The sequence below is a fragment of the Leucopleurus acutus genome (genome assembly GCF_964270905.1).
Source record: "Leucopleurus acutus genome assembly, chromosome: 6".
Lineage (NCBI taxonomy): Eukaryota > Metazoa > Chordata > Mammalia > Artiodactyla > Delphinidae > Leucopleurus > Leucopleurus acutus.
In genome coordinates this window covers 84,903,858-84,925,900 of record NC_139149.1, presented here as the reverse complement: position 1 = coordinate 84,925,900, position 22,043 = coordinate 84,903,858, and the positions used below count along the sequence as shown (strand labels likewise).

General features: G+C 37.6%; 1 protein-coding gene across 1 annotated transcript in view; it reads left to right on the top strand.

Annotated features, from left to right (window-relative positions):
- The window catches only part of C2CD6 (C2 calcium dependent domain containing 6), a gene marked incomplete at its 5' end in the record, with an annotated part of 138,778 nt that overhangs the window by 39,701 nt on the left and 77,034 nt on the right, over positions 1–22,043 (top strand). Inside the window, 5 exon segments of the mRNA XM_082841589.1 lie at positions 6,218–6,337; positions 11,930–11,974; positions 12,911–12,979; positions 14,667–14,746; positions 21,094–21,240. Coding sequence (XP_082697715.1) covers positions 6,218–6,337; positions 11,930–11,974; positions 12,911–12,979; positions 14,667–14,746; positions 21,094–21,240 — 461 coding nt within the window.

Sequence of the window (22,043 nt, the reverse complement as noted above, 5' to 3'; positions counted from 1 at the left end):
CAGTACAGACACCAGAGACGGGCATGAAATGCTAAGGCTGCTGCTGCAGCCACCAAGAAACCTGTGTGCAAGCACAGGTCACTATCCACACCTCCCCTCCCAGGAGCCTGTGCAGCCTGCCACTGCCAGGGTCCTGTGATCCAGGGACAACTTCCCCAGGAGAACACACAGCGTGCCTCACGCTGTTGCAATGTCACACTGGCCTCTGCCGCTGCAGCCTTGTCCCGCATTCCGTACCTCTCCCTCCCCTGAGCCTGAGTGAACCAGTGCCCCCTAATCAGCTGCTACTTTAAGCCTGTCCCGTCTGGGCAGAGAACAGACTCCCTCAGGTGACCTACACACAGAGGTGGGGCAAAATCCAAAGCTGAACCCCAGGAGCTGTGCAAACAAAGAAGAGAAAGGGCAATTTCTCCCAGCAGCCTCAGGAGCAGCGGATTAAATCTCCGGAATCAACTTGATGTACCCTGCATCTGTGGAATACCTGAATAGACAACGAATCATCCCCAAATTGAGGCGGTGGACTTTGGGAGCATCTATAGACTCGGGGTTTGCTGTCTGCATCTAATTTGTTTCTGGTTTTATGTTTATCTTAGTTTAGTATTTAGAGCTTATTATAATTGGTAGATTTGTTTATTGATTTGGTTGCTCTCTTCCTTTTTATAAAGTATAGATGTATATTTTTTCCTTTTTCTCTTTTTGTGAGTGTGTGAATACTTCTTTGTGTGATTTTGTCTGTTTACCTTCGCTTTTACCATTTGTCCTAGGGTTCTGTCTTTTGGTTTTTTTTTTTAGTATAGTTTTTAGCACTTGTCATTGATGGATTTGTTTATTGGTTTGGTTGCTCTCTTTATTTCTTTCTATTTTTTATTACTTTTTAATTTTTTTACTTTTATTTTAATAACTTTTTGTTTATTTTTCTTTTTTCTTTCTATTTTTTTCTCCCTTTTCTTCTGAGCTGTGTGGCTGACAGGGTCTTGGTGCTCTGGCCAGGTGTCAGGCCTGAGCCTCTGATGTGGGAGAGCTGAGTCCAGAACATTGGACCACCAGAGACCTCCCGGCCCCACGTAATATCAAATGGCGAAAGCTCTGCCAGAGATCTACATCTCAACACTAATACCCAGCTCTACTCAACAACCAGCAAGCTACAGTGCTGGACACCCCATACCAAACAACTAACAAGACAAGAACACAACACCACCCATTGGCAGAGAGGCTGCCTAAAATCATAAATTCACAGACACCCCAAAGCACACCACCAGACATGGTTCTGCCCACCAGAAAGACAAGATCCAGCCTCATCCACCAGAACACAGGCACTAGTCCCTTCCACCAGGAAGCCTACACAACCCACTGAACCAACCTTACCCACTGGGAGCAGACGCCAAAAACAACAGGAACTACAAACCTGCAGCCTGTGAAAAGGAGATCCCAAATGCAGTAAGTTAAGCAAAATGAGAAGACAGAGAAATACACAACAGATGAAGGAGCAAGGTAAAAACCCACCAGACTAAATAAATGAAGAGGAAATAGGCAGTCTACCTGAAAAAGAATTCAGAGTATTGATAGTAAAGATGTTCCAAAATCTTGGAGATAGAATGGAGAAAATACAAGAAATGTTTAACAAGGACCTAGAAGAACTAAAGAGCAAACAAACATTGATGAATGTGATAAATGAAATTAAAAATTCTCTAGAAGGAATCAATAGCAGAATAACTGAGGCAGAAGAACGGATAAGTGACCTGGAAGATAAAATAGTGGAAATATATATAACTACTGCAGAGCAAAATAAAAAAGAATGAAAAGAATTGAGGACAGTCTCAGAGACTTCTGGGACAACATTAAACACACAAACATTCGAATTATAGGGTTCTCAGAAGAAGAGAAAAAGAAAGGGTCTGAGAAAATACTTGAAGAGATTATAGTTGAAAACTTCCCTAATATGGGAAAGGAAATAGTCAATCAAGTCCAGGAAGCACAGAGAGTCCCATACAGGATAAATCCAAGGAGAAACATGCCAGGACACATATTAATCAAACTATCAAAAATTAAATACAAAGAAAAAATATTAAAAGCAACAAGGAAAAAGCAACAAATAACATACAAGGGAATCCCCATAAGGTTAACAGCTGATTTCTCAGCAGAAATTCTGTAAGCCAGAAAGGTGTGGCAGGACATTTTTAAAGTGATGAAAGGGAAAACCCTACAATCAAGATTACTCTACCCAACAAGGACCTCCATCAGATTTGATGGAGAAATTAAAACCTTTACAGACAAGCAAAAGCTAAGAGAATTCAGCACCACGAAACCAGCTTTACAACAAATGCTAAAGGAACTGCTCTAGGCAGGAAACACAGGAGAAGGAAATGACCTACAATAGCAAACCCAAAACAATTAAGAACATGGTAATAGGAGCATACATATCGATAATTACCTTAAGTGTAAACGGATTAAAAGCTCCCACCAAAAGACATAGACTGGCTGAATGGATACAAAAACATGACCCATATATATGCTGACTACAAGAGACCCACTTCAGACCTAGCGACACATACAGACTGAAAGTGAGGGGATGGAAAAAGATATTCCATGCAAATGGAAATCAAAAGAAAGCTGGAGTAGCAATTCTCATATCAGACAAAATAGACTTTAAAGACTATTACAAGAGACAAGGACTCTACGTAATGATCAAGGGATCAATCCAAGAAGAAGATATAACCATTGTAAATATTTATGCACCCAACATAAGAGTACCTCAATACATAAGGCAAGTGCTAACAGCCATAAAAGGGGAAATCAACAGTAACACAATAATAGTAGGGGACTTTAACACCCCACTTTCACCAATGGACAGATCATTGGTGAAAGTGATCAATGAAGGAAACATTGGTATGCATTTGGTATGCTCGTTTTCCTTGGAAAGTTATTTGTGGACCTTTTTTGAGGTCTAGGGTGAAAGTAGCACTTCTAAGGAGTACTCGTGTTTGCTTCTAAGGCATACCAAATATTTAAAGAAGAATTAATAGCAGTCTTTCTCAAACTCCTCCAAAAAATAAAAGAGAAGGGAGCACATCCAAACTCATGTTACAAGGCCAGCATCACTGTGATACCAAAACCAGACAAGGACACTACAAGAAAATTCCAGGCTAATATCCCTGATGAACATGGATGCAAAAATCCTCAACAAATGATTCGCAGACCAAATTCAGCAATACATTAAAAGAATCATACATGTTACATTAATATGATTAAGTAGGATTTTCTCCAGGGATGCAGGGGTAGTGCAACATCTGCAAATCAGTCTATATTATACACCACATCAATAAAAAGGATAAAAACTACATGATCATCTCAATAGATGCAGTCAAAATTCAACATCCATTCATGACAAAACTCTCAAAAAAGTGGGTAAAAAGGGAATGTACCTCAACATAATGAAGGCCATATATGAAAAACCCACAGCTAATATTATACTCAATGGTGAAAAACTGAAAGCTTTTCCTCTAAGACTAGGAACAAAACAAGGCTGCCCACTCTTGCCACTTTATTCAACATGATAATGGAAGTCTTAGCTGGAGCAGTTAGGAAGGAAAAATGAAAGGCATCCAGATTAGAAAGGAAGAAGAAAAACTGTCTCTATTTGCAGATGACATCTTATATATAGAAAAATCTAGACTCCACACACACAAAAAAACCTGTTAGAACTAATAAATTCAGTAAAATTGCAGGATACAAAATCAATGTACAAAACCAGTTGCATTTCTATACACTAATAACAAACTGTCAGAAAAATTAAGTCTCATTTACAATTGCATCAAAAAGAATAAAATACCTAGGGATAAATTTAATCAAGGGGGTGAAAGGCCTGTACACTGAAAACTATAAGACTTTGATAAAAGAATTTGAAGAAGACACAAATGGCTAGGTATTCCATGCTTATGGATTGGAAGAATTAATGCTGTTAAAATGTTCATACTACCTAAAGCAATGCAATCTCTATCAAAATTCCAATGGCACTTTTTACAGAGATAGGAAAACAATCCTAAATTTTGTTGTAACCACAGAAGACCCCAAATAACCAAAGCAATCTCAAGAAAGATTAAAGCTAGAGGCATCACACTTCTGATTTCAAACTATATTATAAAACTATAGTAATCAATATGCTATTGGCACAAAAAGAGACATGTAGCTCAAAGGAACAGAATAGAGAGCCCCAAAATAAACCCACATATATATGGTCAATTAATTTATGATAAAGGAGCCAAGAATATACAATGGGGAAAGGGCAGTTTCTTCAGTAAATGGTGTTGGGGAAACTGGACCACTATCTTATACCATACATAAAAAGAAACAAAATAGATTAAAAAGTTGAACATAAGACCTGAAACCATAAAATTTCTTGAAGAAAACATAGGCGGTAATTCCTTGACATTGGTCTTAGCAATGATTTTTCTTGGATTTGACCCCAAAAGCAAAAAATAAACAAGTGGGACTACATTAAACTAAAAAGCTTTTGTACGGCTGAGGAAGCGATCAACAAAATGAAAATGTAACCTACAGAATGCAGTAAAATATTTGCAAATCATATATCTGATAAGAGGTTAATGTCCAAAATATATAAAGTACTACAACTCAGTAGGAATAAAACCCCAAACAATCCAATTAAAAAATGGGTAGAGGATCTGAATAGACATTCTTCCAAAGAAAACATACAAATGGCTAACAGGTCCATGAAAAGGTACTCAACATCAGTAATCATCAGAGAAATGCAAATCAAAACCACAGTGAGATATCACCCCACACCTGGTAAAATGTTGGTGAGGATGTGGAGAAGAGGGAACACTTGTGCACTGTTGGTAGGAATGTAAATTGTTGCAGCCACTGTGGAAAAAAATATGGAGTTTCCTCAAAAAATTAAAACTAGAACTACCAGATGATCTAGCAATTCCTCCTCTGGGTATTTATCCAAAGAAAATGAAATCATGGTCTCAAAAAGTTATCTGCACCCTCATGTTCATCGCAGCATTTACAATAGCCAAGACGTGGAAACAACCTAAGTGTCCATCCACAGTGAATGGATTAGAAAAATGTGGTATATATACATAATGAAATCTTACTCAGCCATAAAAAAGAAAAAACCCTGCCATTTGCAACAATGTGGTTGGATTTGAGCATTATGCTAAGTGAAATAAGTCAGACAGAGAAAGAAAAATATGGTATGATCATTTATATGGACAATCTAAAAAAATAAAATGAGGAAATTCCCTGGCAGTCCAGGGGTTAGGACTCCGTGCTTTCACTGCTGAGGACACGGGTTCAATCCCTGGTCAGGGAACTAAGATCCTGCAAGCCGTGTGGTGCAGCCAAAAAAAAAAAGAAGAAGGAAAAAAAATGAACTCATAGTTAAAGAGAACAAATAGATTGGTGGTTGCCAGAGGTGGGGTTTGGGGGTGGGTGAAATGGATGAAGGTGGTCAAAATGTGCAAACTTCCAGTTATAAGATAAATAGATAAATAAGTCCTTGAGATCTAATGTACAGCAAGGTGACTGTAGTTAACAATAATGTATTATATATTTGAAAGTTGCTAAGAGAGTAGATCTTAAAAGTTCTCATCACAAGAAAATAATTGTAACTGTGTGATGATGGATATTACCTAAACTTACAGTGATAATCATTTTATAATTTATACAAATATCAAATCATTATGTTGTACAGCTAAAAGTAATACAATGTGATATGTCAATAATATCTCAATTAAAAAATGTTTTTAAGGGCACCTAGAATATTAGGGTGGGGAGGCATGAGATTTATTTCAGATTAGCAAAAGAGTATATGAACTTTAAAGGTCTTGTAATAGTGGTATTGTGTTACAAAGCTCAAGGTTGGAAGAGAGTTTCAAGCTGAGACAATGATATACACTTTATCAAAAAGTAAAAGAAAAAAGAAAAGGATGTTGGATGTCTTTTGGTATTAAATGTTTGGATTACTAGATTATTTGAGTTGGATATTGGTTACTGGACTACCTTTGATAATGTAGTTTCAGTAGAGTATTTAGGCTAAACTTTTGAATAGAGTTAAGAAGAGAGTGTATAGGCAATGGGTGTTTCCAAAAAATGGGTGTTTCAAAAAGTGTATTTTATGGATGTATTTGTTCAGAAATTATGTCTGAAATTCAGACTGAAAATTTAATGCTTCTTTTCATATGTATTTTGTATCAAGGTTCCTCGACGTCAAGATGATGAGAAGAATAATATTTACTTAGAACTAATGCAACATGACAGTACAAAATATCTTCTCTTATTAGGGAGTGTTCAGGTACATCTTTATGAAGTAATTCAGGTACGTATTAAAATTTTTTTCACCTTGGTATCACATTGTCCAGTTGGTGTTTGTTGTTAAGATTTATCTGTACCTGATGGACTCCTTTTGCTTATTATCTGTGTTATGTGCTTAGTAAACTCATGTGCTTAGTAAACAATATCTTCCTCTGGCTCAAAAAAAAAGTTAGTTTGTAACAGCATAATGTTTTTTTAAAATTTTTATTGCAGTATAATTGCCTTACAATATTGTGTTAGTTTCTACTGTACAGCAAAGTGAATCAGCAATACGTATACATAGATCCGTTCTTTTTTGTACTTCCCTTCCATTTAGGTCACCACAGAGCACTGAGTAGAGTTCCCTGTGCTATACAGTAGGCTCTCACCAGTTATCTATTTTATACATAATATCAATAGTGTATGTATGTCAGTCCCAATCTCCCAACTCATCCCATCCCCTACCCATTTTCCCCTTGGTATCCATACGTTTGTTCTCTGTGTTTTTAAAAATTTATTTTCTGGAAGGGCAATGATACAACCTAACAACCTAAAAGACTAAGCATGCTTATTTGTTTGTTTCATTTTGTTTTCTGAGATGTTTCTAAACGAGACACAAACCACAAACTCTCTTAATTGTGAGTGCCAGTTTCACTTCAGTTCTTTTATCTTTAGCTGGGCTGCTTGCAGTCTGCCCTGTGCATGTGTCATTTAGGAGTCAGCCAAAGTTTTAGGCAGAGTTTATACACAGATTCTGTGGTTCCTTCTCTCTCGCTGTCTACTGCCGCCTGCCCTTTCCTCCAAGAAAAGATAATGATTCTTCTGAACTTTGTATTTAATATTTTCTTGCTCTTTTCATAGTTTTACTACTTAATATAAGTTACAAAAAATTGTATCTTTTGTGTTTCTAAACATATTATGTTTCTAAGATTAATACACTTAATTTCATTAGCTAGTATTCATTTTTTCACTGCTGTATACGTTCCATGTGAGAGTATTCCCCAGTTTATTTATCTATAATTTTTTTTTTTTTTTTTTTTTTTTTGCTGTACACGGGCTTCTCACTGTTGTGGCCTCTCCCGTTGCGGAGCACAGGCTCCGGACACGCAGGCTCAGCGGCCATGGCTCACGGGCCCAGCCGCTCCGCGGCATGTGGGATCTTCCAGGACCAGGGCATGAACCCGCGTCCCCTGCATCGGCAGGCGGACTCTCAACCACTGCGCCACCAGAGAAGCCCTATCTATAACTTTTTAATGGATATTTTGATTGTTTTCAGTTTTTTACTATTGTGCACATTGCTGCAGTGAATTTTTTTGAACATATCTTCCAGTGCGTATCTGCAGAAAGTCTCTACATTATGATGAATTGCCCTCTATGAGTCTCTATGAAGAATTGCTACATCGTAGGTAAAGAGACCATGTTATTTATTGATCAGAGTTATCAGAGAAAGAAATTTTGGTTGTTTATGGATTTCCCCCCAAAGCCTTATGATTTTAGCTGTGGTATGCTGCCTCTGTGGATTATCTGTCAGAATTCTTCTACAGGCACTTCTACCTTAATTAAATATCACATCATTTTCCTTATTAGAATTTCTCAGTTACCCCCTTTTGGCCAAAACGCAGATCCCAGAAGTACAAAGTTTACCATGAGGACTTTGGTCTTTTTTTTTTTTATGCACTTTTATTGGCTTGATGTTGGCTTGGGCTGATAGTTCTATGATAATATTTAAGCATCTGGACATCAGACAATAGAGGAAGATAAGAACTATGAGACAAATGTTTTGCATTTAGTTTGTATCCAGCCCTATTCAAACTAGGCCTAATGGGAGAATAAGTCCCATGGATGAGTTTGGCCCACCTTAAATAGCCAAGTGACCTTTTTTTAAACTTTTATTTTGAGATAATTATAGATTCACATGCAGCTGAAAGAAATAACACAGCATGATCCTATGTACTCATTTTCCCCCTGCTGGTAACATCTTTCAAAACTATGGTAAGTATCACAACCAAACTACAGAACGTTTCCATCTATGCAAGGATCCCCGATGTTGCCCTTTTATAGCTACACCCACTTCCTTCCTGCCCTTACCCTTCCTTAACAATTGGTTACCACCAGTCTGTTCTTCATTTCTGTAATTTTCTCAATGTAACCTTTTAGGATTGGCGTGTTTTCAGTTAGCATGATTCTCTGGAGAATCATACAGGTTACTGCATGTATCCATAGTTCATTCCTTTCTGTTGTTGAGTAGTACTTCATGGTGTGAATGTACCACAATTTGTTTAAATATTCGCCCATTGGAGGACATCTGGGCTGTTTCCAGTTTTTTGGTGGTTATGAATAAGTTACTATATTCACAGGTTTTTGCGTGAATATAGTGTTCGCTTCTCAGATAAATTTCTGGGTTATAAGGTAGTTTGTGTGTACTGTTTTTAAAGAAGCTGCCAAACTGGTTTCCATAGTGGCTGTGCCATTGTACATTCCCACCAGAAATGTATGAATGATCCAGTTTCTCAGCATCCTCATCAGCATTTGGTAGTGTCACTATTCTTTATTTTAGCCATTCTGATGGCTGTGTAGTGTTACTGTGGTATTAATTTGCAGTTCCCTAACAGCTAGTAATGTTGAACATGTTTTTAGGAGGGCCTTTTTTTTCTCCTGGTTTTATTGAGATGTGATTTACATGCAGCACTGTACAAGTTTAAGGTGTTCAGCATAATGATTTGGCTTACATACCTGATGAAATGATTACCACAATAAGTTTAATGAATATCCATCATCTCCTATAGACAAAACACTAAAGAAATAGAGAAAAAAATTTTTTATGATGAGCAGAACTCTTAGGATTTACTCCCTTAATAACTTTCATGTATAACATGCCATGGTGTTCATTGTTTTTATCATGTTGTACACTACATCTCTAGTACTTATTTATCTTGTAACTAGAAGTTTGTACCCTTTGACTACCTTCATAAATTAAAAGGCCTTTTACAATTTATGATGCTAGTCAGCAAATTTATGCTTATCTCTTTGGTCTCTAAAGCTTGAGCTGTATCATTTGCTATTTGGGTCACATGCAGGGATAGATTATAGACCACTTGATTATAGAACTACTAGCCATGGTAGAAATCCTCATGCAGATTGGTAAAATCTAGTGCTTGGTTGAGTTGGAAAGACCTGATGATAAGACCCAAACTACAGATCATGTTTGGAAGCATGGGAGGGCCATCTGATTGTACAACAATTATCTCACTTGTATACTTGGAAAGTACACGTGTATTGTTTATGATTACCAAGTGGTATCAGTTGCTTTCTGAATATAATTGGCCTGATTTTGGAGGCCAAAGATGCTGAATTGAATTAAATAAATCACATAATAGGTTTTGCGTAACTTTATTAAAAAAAAAAAGTTATTGGGGCTTCCCTGATAGCGCAGTGGTTTAAGAATCCACCTGCCAATGCAGGGGACACGGGTTAGAGCCGTGGTCCGGGAAGATCCCACATGCCACAGAGCAGCTAAACCCGTGCTCCACAACTACTGAGTCTGCGTGCCACAACTACTGAAGCCCATGCGCCTAGAGCCCGTGCTCCGCAACAAGAGAAGCCACCGCAATGAGAAGCCCACACACCGCAACTAAGAGTAGCCCCCACTCACTGCAACTAGGGAAAGCCCACGCGCAGCAACGAAGACCCAATGCAGCCAAAAAAAGAAAAAAGTAATTGGTCTGTACTTGTATCATTAACCCCTTGTTCCTTCATATCCCTGATACATTTTGGATTTCTTTGAGGCTCTGGGAGAAACCAGAAACATCAGCTAATTGTTAAGGTCTGGGGTCCAGTTAAGGCATATAAGTATATTGGAGTTTATAATATTTCTATATTGATTATAGAAGGGAATGTAGTGTTAATTTTGGAATGAATTGCAGTACCATTTGTGTTCATTGGTTAGGCTATATGATCCATACCAGATGAGCCTAAGACTAGGTGATAAATTCAACAATTAGAAAGATTGATAGCTACTGTAATTATTTGAGAAAGGTGATAGAAAATTCAAAGGTGTGGAAGATTGTTAGAGTAATGCCCCCTAAAGAATCATGCCTCCAGGTATCTATACCTTTGACTAGTCTACAGTGCTCCCCACCCCGACTACTGCGTTTAGCCATGTAACTTGCTTTGGACGGAGCAGAATCAAATTCAGGACAGGGAACCAAGTAGCTCATTGTCACACATTGAAACTCATCAGTGGAGCTGGGTGAAGGCAAGCCTAAAACTCAGTGGATTTGGATGAGTTAGATCCACATTCAGGATGAACATTTAATTGGCTCTAATGAAGACTCAATTGGGTAGATCTCAGTGGGACCTTCAGAAATAATTCAAAGACATTTACAGTAGTTAAAAGTACGAATAAAAGTTTACTTATATATGAGGGAGATGAATAAGTAGGTTGAGTTTTCCATCAAAAGCAGAGACACCATTTTTAAGAGAGAAGAGAAGAAAAAGGCAGTCTTGGAAGAGTAAGATGTTTCTCCACTCCCCACTTTGGGAAAAGGGAAGCTTTAAAAAGCAAGAAGCTATAAAGAGCATGTTGACAGGATCATTAAGGAAATCAATTTCAATTACTTATGAATTTTCTGAGAAATCTTGTGACTTTATATGAAGAATATGTATGATATGCTAATTTTGTGTGATGTCTGTCATTGTACCACCACCTGTTATTTTCCTCATTATAATGCCTCACCAGGAACTGAGAGGACAGGTGTTAAATAGGCTCTTGTGGATTGCTATGTTTTGGGAGTACAGAGGACATGTAGACCAGGTGCCAAAGTTTTCACTAAATGAGAATTAGTGACCAGAATGTCTGAAAGACATTCCAGAGAGCATGAGCCTTAAAAGAGGAAAACTTTTTATCTGTGTAATAAGATAATAAATAATAAGATCTGGAAGCAATAGAAGAGAGTATGGAGGATGCTACCCCCCACCTAACCTTGAGATATGTGGGCCTTCACTTGAGGAGTCTATAATGGAAGCGGCATCCTTAGTGATGAGGCAGGTCTGAGCTAAAGAAAGCTGGAAATGTTTAGTGGAGCAGTTAAAGATGGAAGGTTGCTTGTCAACCGTGGAATGGGGGTTCCATGAGCCACAGTGGAAAATGCTGGAAAGAAAGAGAACCATTGAATGTTGGATTAGATGGGAGGACTCATAGCACAGCAGAGATGATCAGAGATGGTGACCAAGGATACCAAATGTTTTCCTGGTTAAAAAGATCCCAACAGTCCCCAAGAGATGAGAGAAGCACTCAGTTCTGTCATGAGTCAGCCTATCATGTGGATTCATGTTTAACCCCTCAAAAGGAGTGCAGGCCTGGCAGTTCCTCTAAGTATAAGCAGCAGGAACATTTTTCTTTAAAACATAAATGTAAATATTAACATTTATTTCTGGTACAACCTGGAATTTTTATTTTCTTCCAAACATTCATTATTTTGGTATTTTAGCTATTAAATTTATATGTGCATTAAACATCATTACCTGATTTTTAAAAATTTATGAAATGATTTAGATAATACACAAGGGACTATATCAGTGATTCTGTATTTAAGAATTTTATTGTTACTTTTTCTAGAAAGGGTGCTTTACTGAAGAACTCCGAATGTTGAATAAAAACACAGTAAGAACTTTACTGAAACTTCCAAAGCTTTGTGCACACACTTAACATTTCATGTAACTTTATTCTGATATTGTTTTTATTCTTTTGTTACCCTACCAGTCACTGTTTGAACTAATAGAAATATATTAAATAGAACGTATAATATTTGCTCACAATCTTCATCTCCACCGTTTTTTAAAATGCTGCTATCTCACTGCTAAATGGTGAACACAAAAATTAGAAATCATTGGGTAAGAGAGGAAAACGCCTCTGGCTACTTCTTTGCATGGCCTTAGGATCCTCACATACTGAATTGAGGAAATATTATTTTCCTCCTTAAGGAGTTTCTAAAGAGTTGTTTACAGTTCTTACTTGAATTCCTTTTTAAGTACTTAAAAATTATTATCTTGATTAATTGATCATCTACTCAGAGAGGCTTCTGCTGTCAGTAGCCAGATCAGGGATAGGAAACATAAAAAACAGAATGATGGACATTTGAGGGCATAACCTCTGACACCCTCCTTCATTTCACATATGAGCCAGCTGTGGTTCAGAGAGATGAAATCACTTGTCTAAATCAAAATTTTATCTGAAAATGAAAGTGGAGATGGGAAAAGTGTGAATAAATACTTAAAAATATTATATACATGGATATGAATACATATATACATATGTATATATGTATCTCTGTATAATTCTATTAACAATTGTAAATTGATATTTTTCATATTTTAATCACGTAACATTCCTTAACTTTAACGTAAGATTTTTAACATTTCAGGAATGCCATAGATTCTTCTATAGGAGTTACTTGTGTAAATTTTTTTTTAAATCAAGAGATTCATGCTTTGGTTTTTCTAACTTATAGATTTGTGAGGTAAAAATATCACTTGTTATCACCTCTCCATTAAAATATCTTTCTGATCAAACAATAAAATAAATTTGGCACATGTTTAGTTTATCTGCAGGGCAGAAGTGGAATTCATGTTCTCCTATGGAAACTTTGGTTATGGATTTTCTCATCAGGTTAGTTCCCCTCTTTTAAAAATAATTCTACTGCAGCTCTTCAGTTAAATCATCCTCCTGAGCCTCTATCCTTTCCAGTTTGATAAAATCTTTAAAATATTTTTAAAAGAACACCATTTTTCTCTAGCCTAAAGAAAAATGAAACTTTACCATTGTTTGTTTATACATTTTTAAATAATGAGATTTTATTCGAAATGTCTTTATTATAATACTTTCGTGTGTGTATACACATACACTTACGTAATTGAAAACAAAATTAAGTATTCAAGAAATGAATGTGGATTTTTATATCTAAAAATAATCATTAAAATAGAGTCATTGATGTTATTAAGATATTTTGTACTTTAATCACATATAATCCTTTCTCCCCATGATTATTTCAACATCAACCCTTCTTGATTCATCAAGAGAGTAATATGCCCAAAGAAGGTATCTTCCAGGTTTAGCCTGCCCCTTTAAATTTACTACATATATCCATGTTGCAGAGAAAATTTTTGTACATTAACCTATATCCTTTTCTTTCATTATGTCCTCAGGCCAGATCCCTAGAATGGAAATCATTGTCAGTAATGGCCTTTTCAAGGAATTGTTCTAGAAAAATTGTAGCAACATATATTCTTACCAAGTGTTTGAAAGAAATCTTGATATCCCTGGGTACTGTCACAGCTTTGGGGCATTTATAAATTCAGTCCCATTAGTACTGCAGTTATGTAGGAGAAATGACCTGTATACTTTACATATAATCTTTACTTTTCAGTTTTTGCTATTTTTCATATTCTTGGCTGTTTTTTAATTAGGAATTGAGAGTCGGTACATCAGTCTTATTAAATAAGTCTACTGCTGTGTGTTAACAGGGAAATCCCTGTAAAATGTATTTTTAAATTTTGCCTGTGGTATATTATAATGTTTTTTAATATATTTTGAATCACAGGTAAGTAATATATTGATGAAAGCCACTAGACACGAGCTTTTTTTCTTTTTCCCCTTTCTGCTTTGATTTTTCTTTCTTTTCATTTTGCCTATTTTCTTATCATAAATTAGGCCTTAGAGGATCCCTAATCAGTCCTAAACTGTGTCACAAAAGGCTTAGTCCTTTTTGTGACAAAGTTTATGAGTACCAAGTTCAGAGATAGGTGTTATATCTGGATATAACGTGTAACAATACCATTCTTAGGGAGATAGATCCTTTTGAAATAAGACTGGGCAAATACTGTATTGTTTTATGTAGGTGGACTCTACTAAAAACTAGGAACAAAGGCATTGTAAGGAAAAGAGTGGGAAATTTAATAAAAGTTCTATTTGATTTTATGTCCATGAACTTTTCAGTAACATAGTCCCCTACTTACCTATCATGATAATGTATAAAGAGGACTTGCACTGGAGGAGATAAAGTTGCATTCAAATGTTGGCTCTCATGCCTGTTGGGTAACCCTTGAACAATTACTGATCTTCAGTATTATCTGTAAAATAGGCATAGTTATCTACCTCATAGGATTATTGGGATGATTAAATAATATTAAAGATGCAAAATTATTGGAAGATACTTAGTGCTCAATGTTAATTCTTTCTTCCTCTCTTAATTCCTTTCCTCTTTATATATATCATTTAAGTCCTGGGGGATAGTAGTATTAGGATGAACTGGAATTGTAACTAAATAGTGTTAATATATACCTATTATTTTCCTCAGTTAAAACCTCTTCAGAAAATTATTAAGCCATCTATGTTTATGAATATTGCACCACCTCCAGAAAGAACAGACCCTGTGACGTAAGTGTTAAAAGTCTTATTAACGCAGTTATATCATGTGGCATTTAAAATATGTAATCCATTTGATGGATAATTTTGGTTGTCTTAAGACATGGCCAGAATGAACTAGACTCCAAGATAAAGAAAGCAGTGAATTGTTTTGTTTAAGGGGGAAGCCTAAACAAAGCCAAACAGGGTGTAGCCCTGGAGAGAGGAGTTGAGGAGGTCTGGAGATAAGAAAAGAAGAGAAGGGTTGCCAACTTCATGGCTGAAGGAGGGAAGGGAGGGGAAGCCTAACAAGGAAAGTTGGCCAGTGAGATGTTCCTTTTGCAGAAAGAGGTGAGGAACTTTTAAGATCAAGATGCCTAATAGTTGCCAGTTTTCTGCTCTGCAGTATGGTAGCATTACCCCCCACTTCCACACACTCCAGTTGTTATTTCCAAATTTTCAGCAAAAAGCCTATGGTCAAAAAAATGCAATTAGCAGGCCAAAAGTAACTTAACGTATAGTATGTCAATTAGTCTTGCAATTTCAACAGTAAAATTAGATCAAAGAAAAATGAGCACCTGAAAGAGAGATATTTAATCTATGGTGCTATCCAAGAATAAGGAATGGAAAATACTTGAAATGAGATTGAGGAAATTAGGTATAGAATAGGAAATTATATTCTGAAGTGCTGATTTCCTATCAGCACTGGGTATTATCATTAAAAATAAATGTTGTCCATTTGGTATTGGTGATTTGTTGAAATAGCAAAGCTTAATGTTTTTCTTATGTTTATTGATTATTATTTCCTTATTTATCCATTGATTCAATAAACATTTATTGAACGTTTGCAAGGCACTAAAAATACAAAGATAAATGAGGCTTGGTCCCTGCCCTCAAGTAGCTCATGGTTTAATGCAAAGGTAACATGTAAAAAAAATAAGATAATACAAATGAGATGGAGCCCTTCTAGAGGGTAACATAGAGGTCTGGGGGACACAGCCAAGGGGCTTCCCATACTTCTTGGGGGAGTCAGGAGGATCGTATTATCAAGTAAGGATCCACAAAAGAAAGAGTGCTCGATGTAAGACTTGAAAAATGAGTAGTGGTGCATCAGGTTGATTTTGTAAGGACGAGGAGACACATTCCCCAAAGACAGCACATAAGTAAAAGGTGGGAGCCATAAGAGGCTATGTTACAATGGGGAACAGTGAGTAGTTTGTTGTGGGTTGCAAAGCGCATAGGAGCAAGGAAAGGAGCAATGGGAGATGAGCTGAAGCAGTAGTCACGGGCAAGATATGGTGGTCAAGAGGTGAGGCTCTAGAGTCCAGACTACATGGACTCTGCCAGGTACTAGCTGTGTGACCTTGAGCAAGTTACTTCGGCTCTTTGTGCTTCATCTATTGAATGGGATAAAAATAACAGCTACCCAATTGAGTTATTGTAATGATTAAATAAGTTACATATAAAGCACTTGGAACATGGTAGCAAATAGAATTCTCAGTTGTTAGCTACTTATTAAAGTAATAAATGTTTTATCATCACCATCATCATCACTGTAGGTTTATGCTTCTCAAATGTGAGTAAATTTTACTTTTTTGAGTCCTCAGGGGTGTGTCAGGGCAACACAAAGCACTGGAAGATATGGTGCATCTTTCTGGAGTATTACTTTGCTCAAAGATTTTGAGAGGGAAAATGTTATCTTAAAATTAACATTTATATATTATGCAGTAGAATTAAAAAGTCACAAATTTTCAAGATAACAAAATGATTCCAAGATGTGTGGTTTGTGTCTGATTGCATTAAATTATACCTCCAGAGACCTTCACTGTCCTCTACCCACAGGAGTTTTTTATTGGAAAAATTTGGAAGTGCTTCAGATGTAGAACCATTGAAGAATTTTAAGTAGAGGAAGTACCATGATCAACTTGCATTTTATATGATCCTATCAATAGGATTGAATATGGACAGAAGTAGCTTAGTATTGGATTGGAGGAAGCTGTTGCATTAGTCTACATGAGAGATACTGACAGTCTGGACTAGGGCAATAACTTGGTGGGTGTGACAGTTAATTCGGTGTGTCGAACTGACTGGGCCAGGGGGTGCTCAGATATGTGGTCAAATATTATTCTGGATGTTTTGAGTGAGATTAACATTTAAATCAGCAGACTGAGTAAAGCAGATTGCCCTCACTAATGTGGGTGGGCTTCATCGAATCAGTTGAGAGCCCCAATAGACAAAAAATCTGACCCTTCCCTGAGTAAGAGAGAATTCCTCCTGCCTTATTGCCTTTGACTAAAACATTGGCTTTTTCCTGCCTTCGGACTTGAATGGAAGCATCAGCTCTTCCTGGATCTTGAGTCTGCAGACTTTTGGACTAGAACTATGCACCATTGGCTCTCCTGGCTCTCTAGCTTGACCCACTCATCTTGCAGATCTTTGGACTTGTCAGCTTCCATAATCACTTAAATTAATTCCCTATAATGAACTTCTCTCTGTCTTTCTCTTTCTCCCCCTCTCTCTCCATCTTATTGGTTCTGTTTCTCTGAACAGCTCTCACTAATACAGATTTTGATACCGAGTGTGACTCTAGAGAAACAGAAGATTAAGGACAAGTTTTCTGAATTGGTTCTGGGGTTTGTGGAATTAGCTCTCTAATCCGATTATAGATTTAAAGACTCTAATGACTCTATTTCTAGTGGTAAAGAGACACTGATAGTCCATGGCGTGATCTGGCAATAGCGATGTGAAAAATATCACCCATTGGATACCCCTAATCAAAGCAAAGAAGCAAAGATATGGGTGACTATATATATGATACTTTCAAACATTTTTGTCAAACTAATGAATATAATGAATTGGCTGGGTATTCCTAATGTTGATGGACAAAGGTGAGAAAAGAATGAGCTCAAGGATTCAAATTCCCAGCTCAAGCATTGTGTAAATGACCTGAAATCTTCCATGTATGCCCTGCAGGAGACCCTTATCTCCTATAGCCTTAACGCTAAGATTGCTGAAAATCGAAGCCAGAATTTCATCCTGCCGCTGCCTGAATTACAACGCAAATTGAGCTCCCAGCCTCACAGGGTGTCTACTGTTAAAGTGAGGATATTGGTTGGGAATAAGTGGGACCCTTAAAGTTGGGATGGGAAAATAGGAGAAGACTCTGATGAAGCTGGGGATGCTGAGCCCATAAATTCTGATATATCTGCTTTGCCAGCTGAAGTGACCTCTCAAACCCCAGTGGAAGAGACCTCTCCACCCCCAGCAAAAGTGGTAGTGGCCTTTCCACCCCATCTGAGGGGATTAACCCTGCATTACTTGAAGAAATAGTAATGGCCTCTTCTGAGGCAGTTGCCATGCAAGATGATGTTGATTCTCCTCAAAACTCACCCCCACGGCCCCCCTTTGCTTCTAGGCCTGTAACTAGACTCAAGTTCCAGCAAGCCCCTAAAGGTGAGATTCAAAGTGTGACCCACGAGGAAGTACACCACACTCCAAAAAGAACTGCTTGAGTTTTCTAATTTATATATATAAAAATCCGGGGGGGGCTTCCCTGGTGGCGCAGTGGTTGAGAGTCCGCCTGCCGATGCAGGGGACACAGGTTCGTGCCCCGGTCCGGGAATATCCCACATGCCGCGGAGCGGCTGGGGCCATGAGCCATGGCCGCTGAGCCTGTGCGTCCGGAGCCTGTGCTCTGCAACGGGAGAGGCCACAACAGTGAGAGGCCTGCGTACCGCAAAAAAAAAAAAAAAAAAAATCCAGGGGACGTGTGAGGGTATGAGGATATTAAAGGTATGGGATAGTGGTGGCAGGATCATAAAGTTGGATCATATCAAATTTATGGGTATGGGCTCACTAAGCAGAGATTCTACGTTTAATTTGCAGCTTGGGGAGTTACAAAGCACTCTAACACTTTGTTGGTTACTGAAACATGGACCAAAAGATAGCCCACTGTGAGTGGATTGAAAATGCCAGATCTACTTTAGTTTAATGTAGAGGAAGGAATTCAAAGGTTTAGGGAGATTGTACTGTTAGAGTGGATTTGTCATTTAAGACCTACTTATTCACCCTGGGAGGCTCCAGAAGACACACCTTTCACCATGACTGTGACAAATGTTTGTGAGGGAATCCCCACCCTTGAAGAGCCCTGTGATTGCTCTTCTCTGTAGGCCAGTGGGAACTGCAGTCACTGAACTGGAAAACCTAAATGAACTGGGAGGAACTGGATCCTGAAGTGGCAAGGTGGGTGTGGTTACTGTGATGGACAGCAGGGTCAAAGCAGCAACCACAATCGTCTGATTCATGTAGACCTATGGCATTGGCTGGTTGATCATGATATTCCTAGGAACAGAATATACAGGAAGCCTGCTAAATTCTTACTTGATCTGTATCAGCAGAAAAGTTCTAGGTCAAATGAACAAAAGTCTAACCTAAATCATAAAAGCAGAGGTCCTCAGTCAGTTCCCAGTTTGAACCAGTTTACAGACCCAGAACCCTTTGAATGAAGGGGAAGCCTGATCCCCTTGAGAGACCTCAGTACAGTGCCAAAAATTATGTTAATCTTTCTCCCAGCATTCCCCCAAAGGAACTACAGCCTTTTACCAGGGTAACTGTGCATCAGAGAAAAGGAAATAGAGTTTTCAGAGACTACTGGACCCTGGCTCTGAATGGACACTAATTCCAGAAGACCCAAAATGTCACTGTTGTCTACCAGTTAGAATAGGGGCTTATGGAGGTCATGTGGTCAATGGAGTTTTAACTCTGATTCATCTCATGGGGGCCCCAGTGGGTCCCCAAACCCATCCTATAGTTATTTCCCCAGTTCCAGAATGCATAATTAGAATATATGTATTCAACAGTTGGTGAATACCTTCCCTGTCCTGTGGAATGAGGGATATTACAGTGGAAAAGACTAAATGGAAGCCACTAGAGCTACCACTAAGAGTAAACCAAAAGCAATACCTGGAAGGATTTCAGAGATTAGTGCCACCATGGGGATTTGAAAGGTGCAGGGATGGTGGTTTCCATCACAACCCCATTCAACTCACTTATCTGGCCTGTGCAGAAAAGAGATGTATCTTGGAGAATGACAGTAGATTATTGTAAGCTTAACCAGGTGGTGACTCCAAATGCAGCTGCTGTACCAGTTTGCAGTTTCATTGCTTGAGCAAATTAACACACCCCCTGGTACCTGATATGCATCTCTTGATCTGGCAAATGCTTTTTTCTCCATACTTGTTAATAAAGACCATCCAAAACAGTTTTATTTCCACAGGCAAGGCCAGCAGTATACCTTCACTGTCCTACCTCAGAGATACATCACTCTCCAGCCCTATGTCATGATATAGTAGACAGGAATCTTGATTACTTTCTCTTATATAAGATATCACACTCACCCTTACAGTAATGACATTATGCTGATTGGACCTAGTGAGCAAGAAGTGGCACTATTCTAAACTTATTGGTAAGATATTTGCATGTCTGAAGGTGGGAAATAAGTCTGATAAAATTCGAGGGCTTTCTACCTCAGTGAAATTTTAGGGATCCAGGTATGGGGCTTGTCAAGATAGTCCTGCTGAGGTGAAGGGTAAGTTGTTGTATCTGGGCTCTCCTACAACCAAAAAAAGAGGCATAACACCTAGTGGGTCTCTTGGGTTTTGGAGGCAACATATTCCTTTGGATGTGCTACTCTGGCCCATTTACTCAGTGACCTGGAAAAAATATTTATATATATGTTTTTCTTCCCTCTCATCTCCTTATCATGTAACATAATATATATTTCCTTTATATCATAATATTTAAGTATTGTTAACCTTACATCATAGTTATTTAAGTTTCAGGATATTAAGGAGAAGAGTAAACATCACTCAAGGACTTTACATCCTTTTCTGAGGAAGGGGCTAGTGAGTTTTGGCTGTATGTATACAGGAGAGTTGTATCATGTAAGGTTAATTATGACCTTGTTATTGTTTTCATTTGGAGATTAAGCATGTTGTAAGATGTTTATGGGTACCAAGTTGACAAGGGGTGGACTTGTGATGGTTAGTTTTTTGTGTCAACTTGACTGAGCCATGAGATAGAGATTTGGATCTAGAGATAGGGAGAGAGGTCTGGGCTCAAACACTTTCTAATTCTCCTTAGAACTTCAGGTCCTTCTCTTCTTTCCCATCTCTGCTACCCATGATCTTAGTAGTAAGAGTACCCAAGAGGTCACTCTCTCAGTATTTCTGCCTTCTGTCTTCTTTCCTAGCTCTATCCTCTAGTGGTCCAATATGGATAGGTGAGCTTACAGTGTAAAAGAGAGTGATTCAAAAGTGATAGCTAACACTGATTTTAGAAGTGGACTTTTGTATAATTTTAACTTTATTACCATTTTCCAGAAATGTTATTATACCACAACCAATAGAATATCCAGCATTCTTATCCCCAGACCTGAATGTTTCAGTTGGGGTGCCAACTACAGCATCCCAATCCAACCAGCCATCTGTAGTACGACTTGAAAAACTTCAGCAACAACCCCGGGCAAGGTAAAAAACAAAAACAAAACAAAACAAAAAGATTTTCATCTTATTTATGTGTTATTTATATATTAATTTTTCCTTTGAGACATAGGCTTGCTATTGGTCCAGAAACCTTCATCATGATGATATTATGGGTTCAGTGTTTGTTTTAAAAAGTCAATGATCTGGCAAGAAAAGGGGTGAGAACATATTAATATGGGAGAAAGTATAATACTTTCTCTGCCTCTTCACTCAACAATATAGTCTATAGGTCTCTTATACTCTTTTCTGTATTTCCCATCTTTTATCTCTATGCTTTAGATATTTTCTTCTGACCTGTCTTATAATCATTGGTTCTTTCTTCTTTGTCTCTTATCTACTGTTAAGCCAATTGAGTTCTTAATCTCAGTTATTTCCTTTTGTTATGGAATTTTCATTTACTTTATAGTTCCACTTCTCTACCAAAATCCTCAGTCTTATCTTTTAATTCTTTGAACATATTAATCATTGTATTTCAAAGTTCATCTCTGATAACTTGATTATTTGGATTTCCTATAAGTCTATACCTATTGTTGGTTTTTTTCTCAGAGTTTTTAGTCAAATCTTATGTTCTCATATGCCTAGCTGTTTTCATCAAGTGCCAAACATTGTATTTGAAAATCTGTAGAACTGATTTGAGGCTCTTGATTATATATTTTTACAGATAATACATACATTTGCATCTGGCAGCCAGCTAGCCTAGGAACACTAGCAATGCCAGATCACCTTAATTCAATTGAGGTGAGACTGAAATGATTTGGGCTCTAGTTCCTGTGGGCATTAGTCTTTTT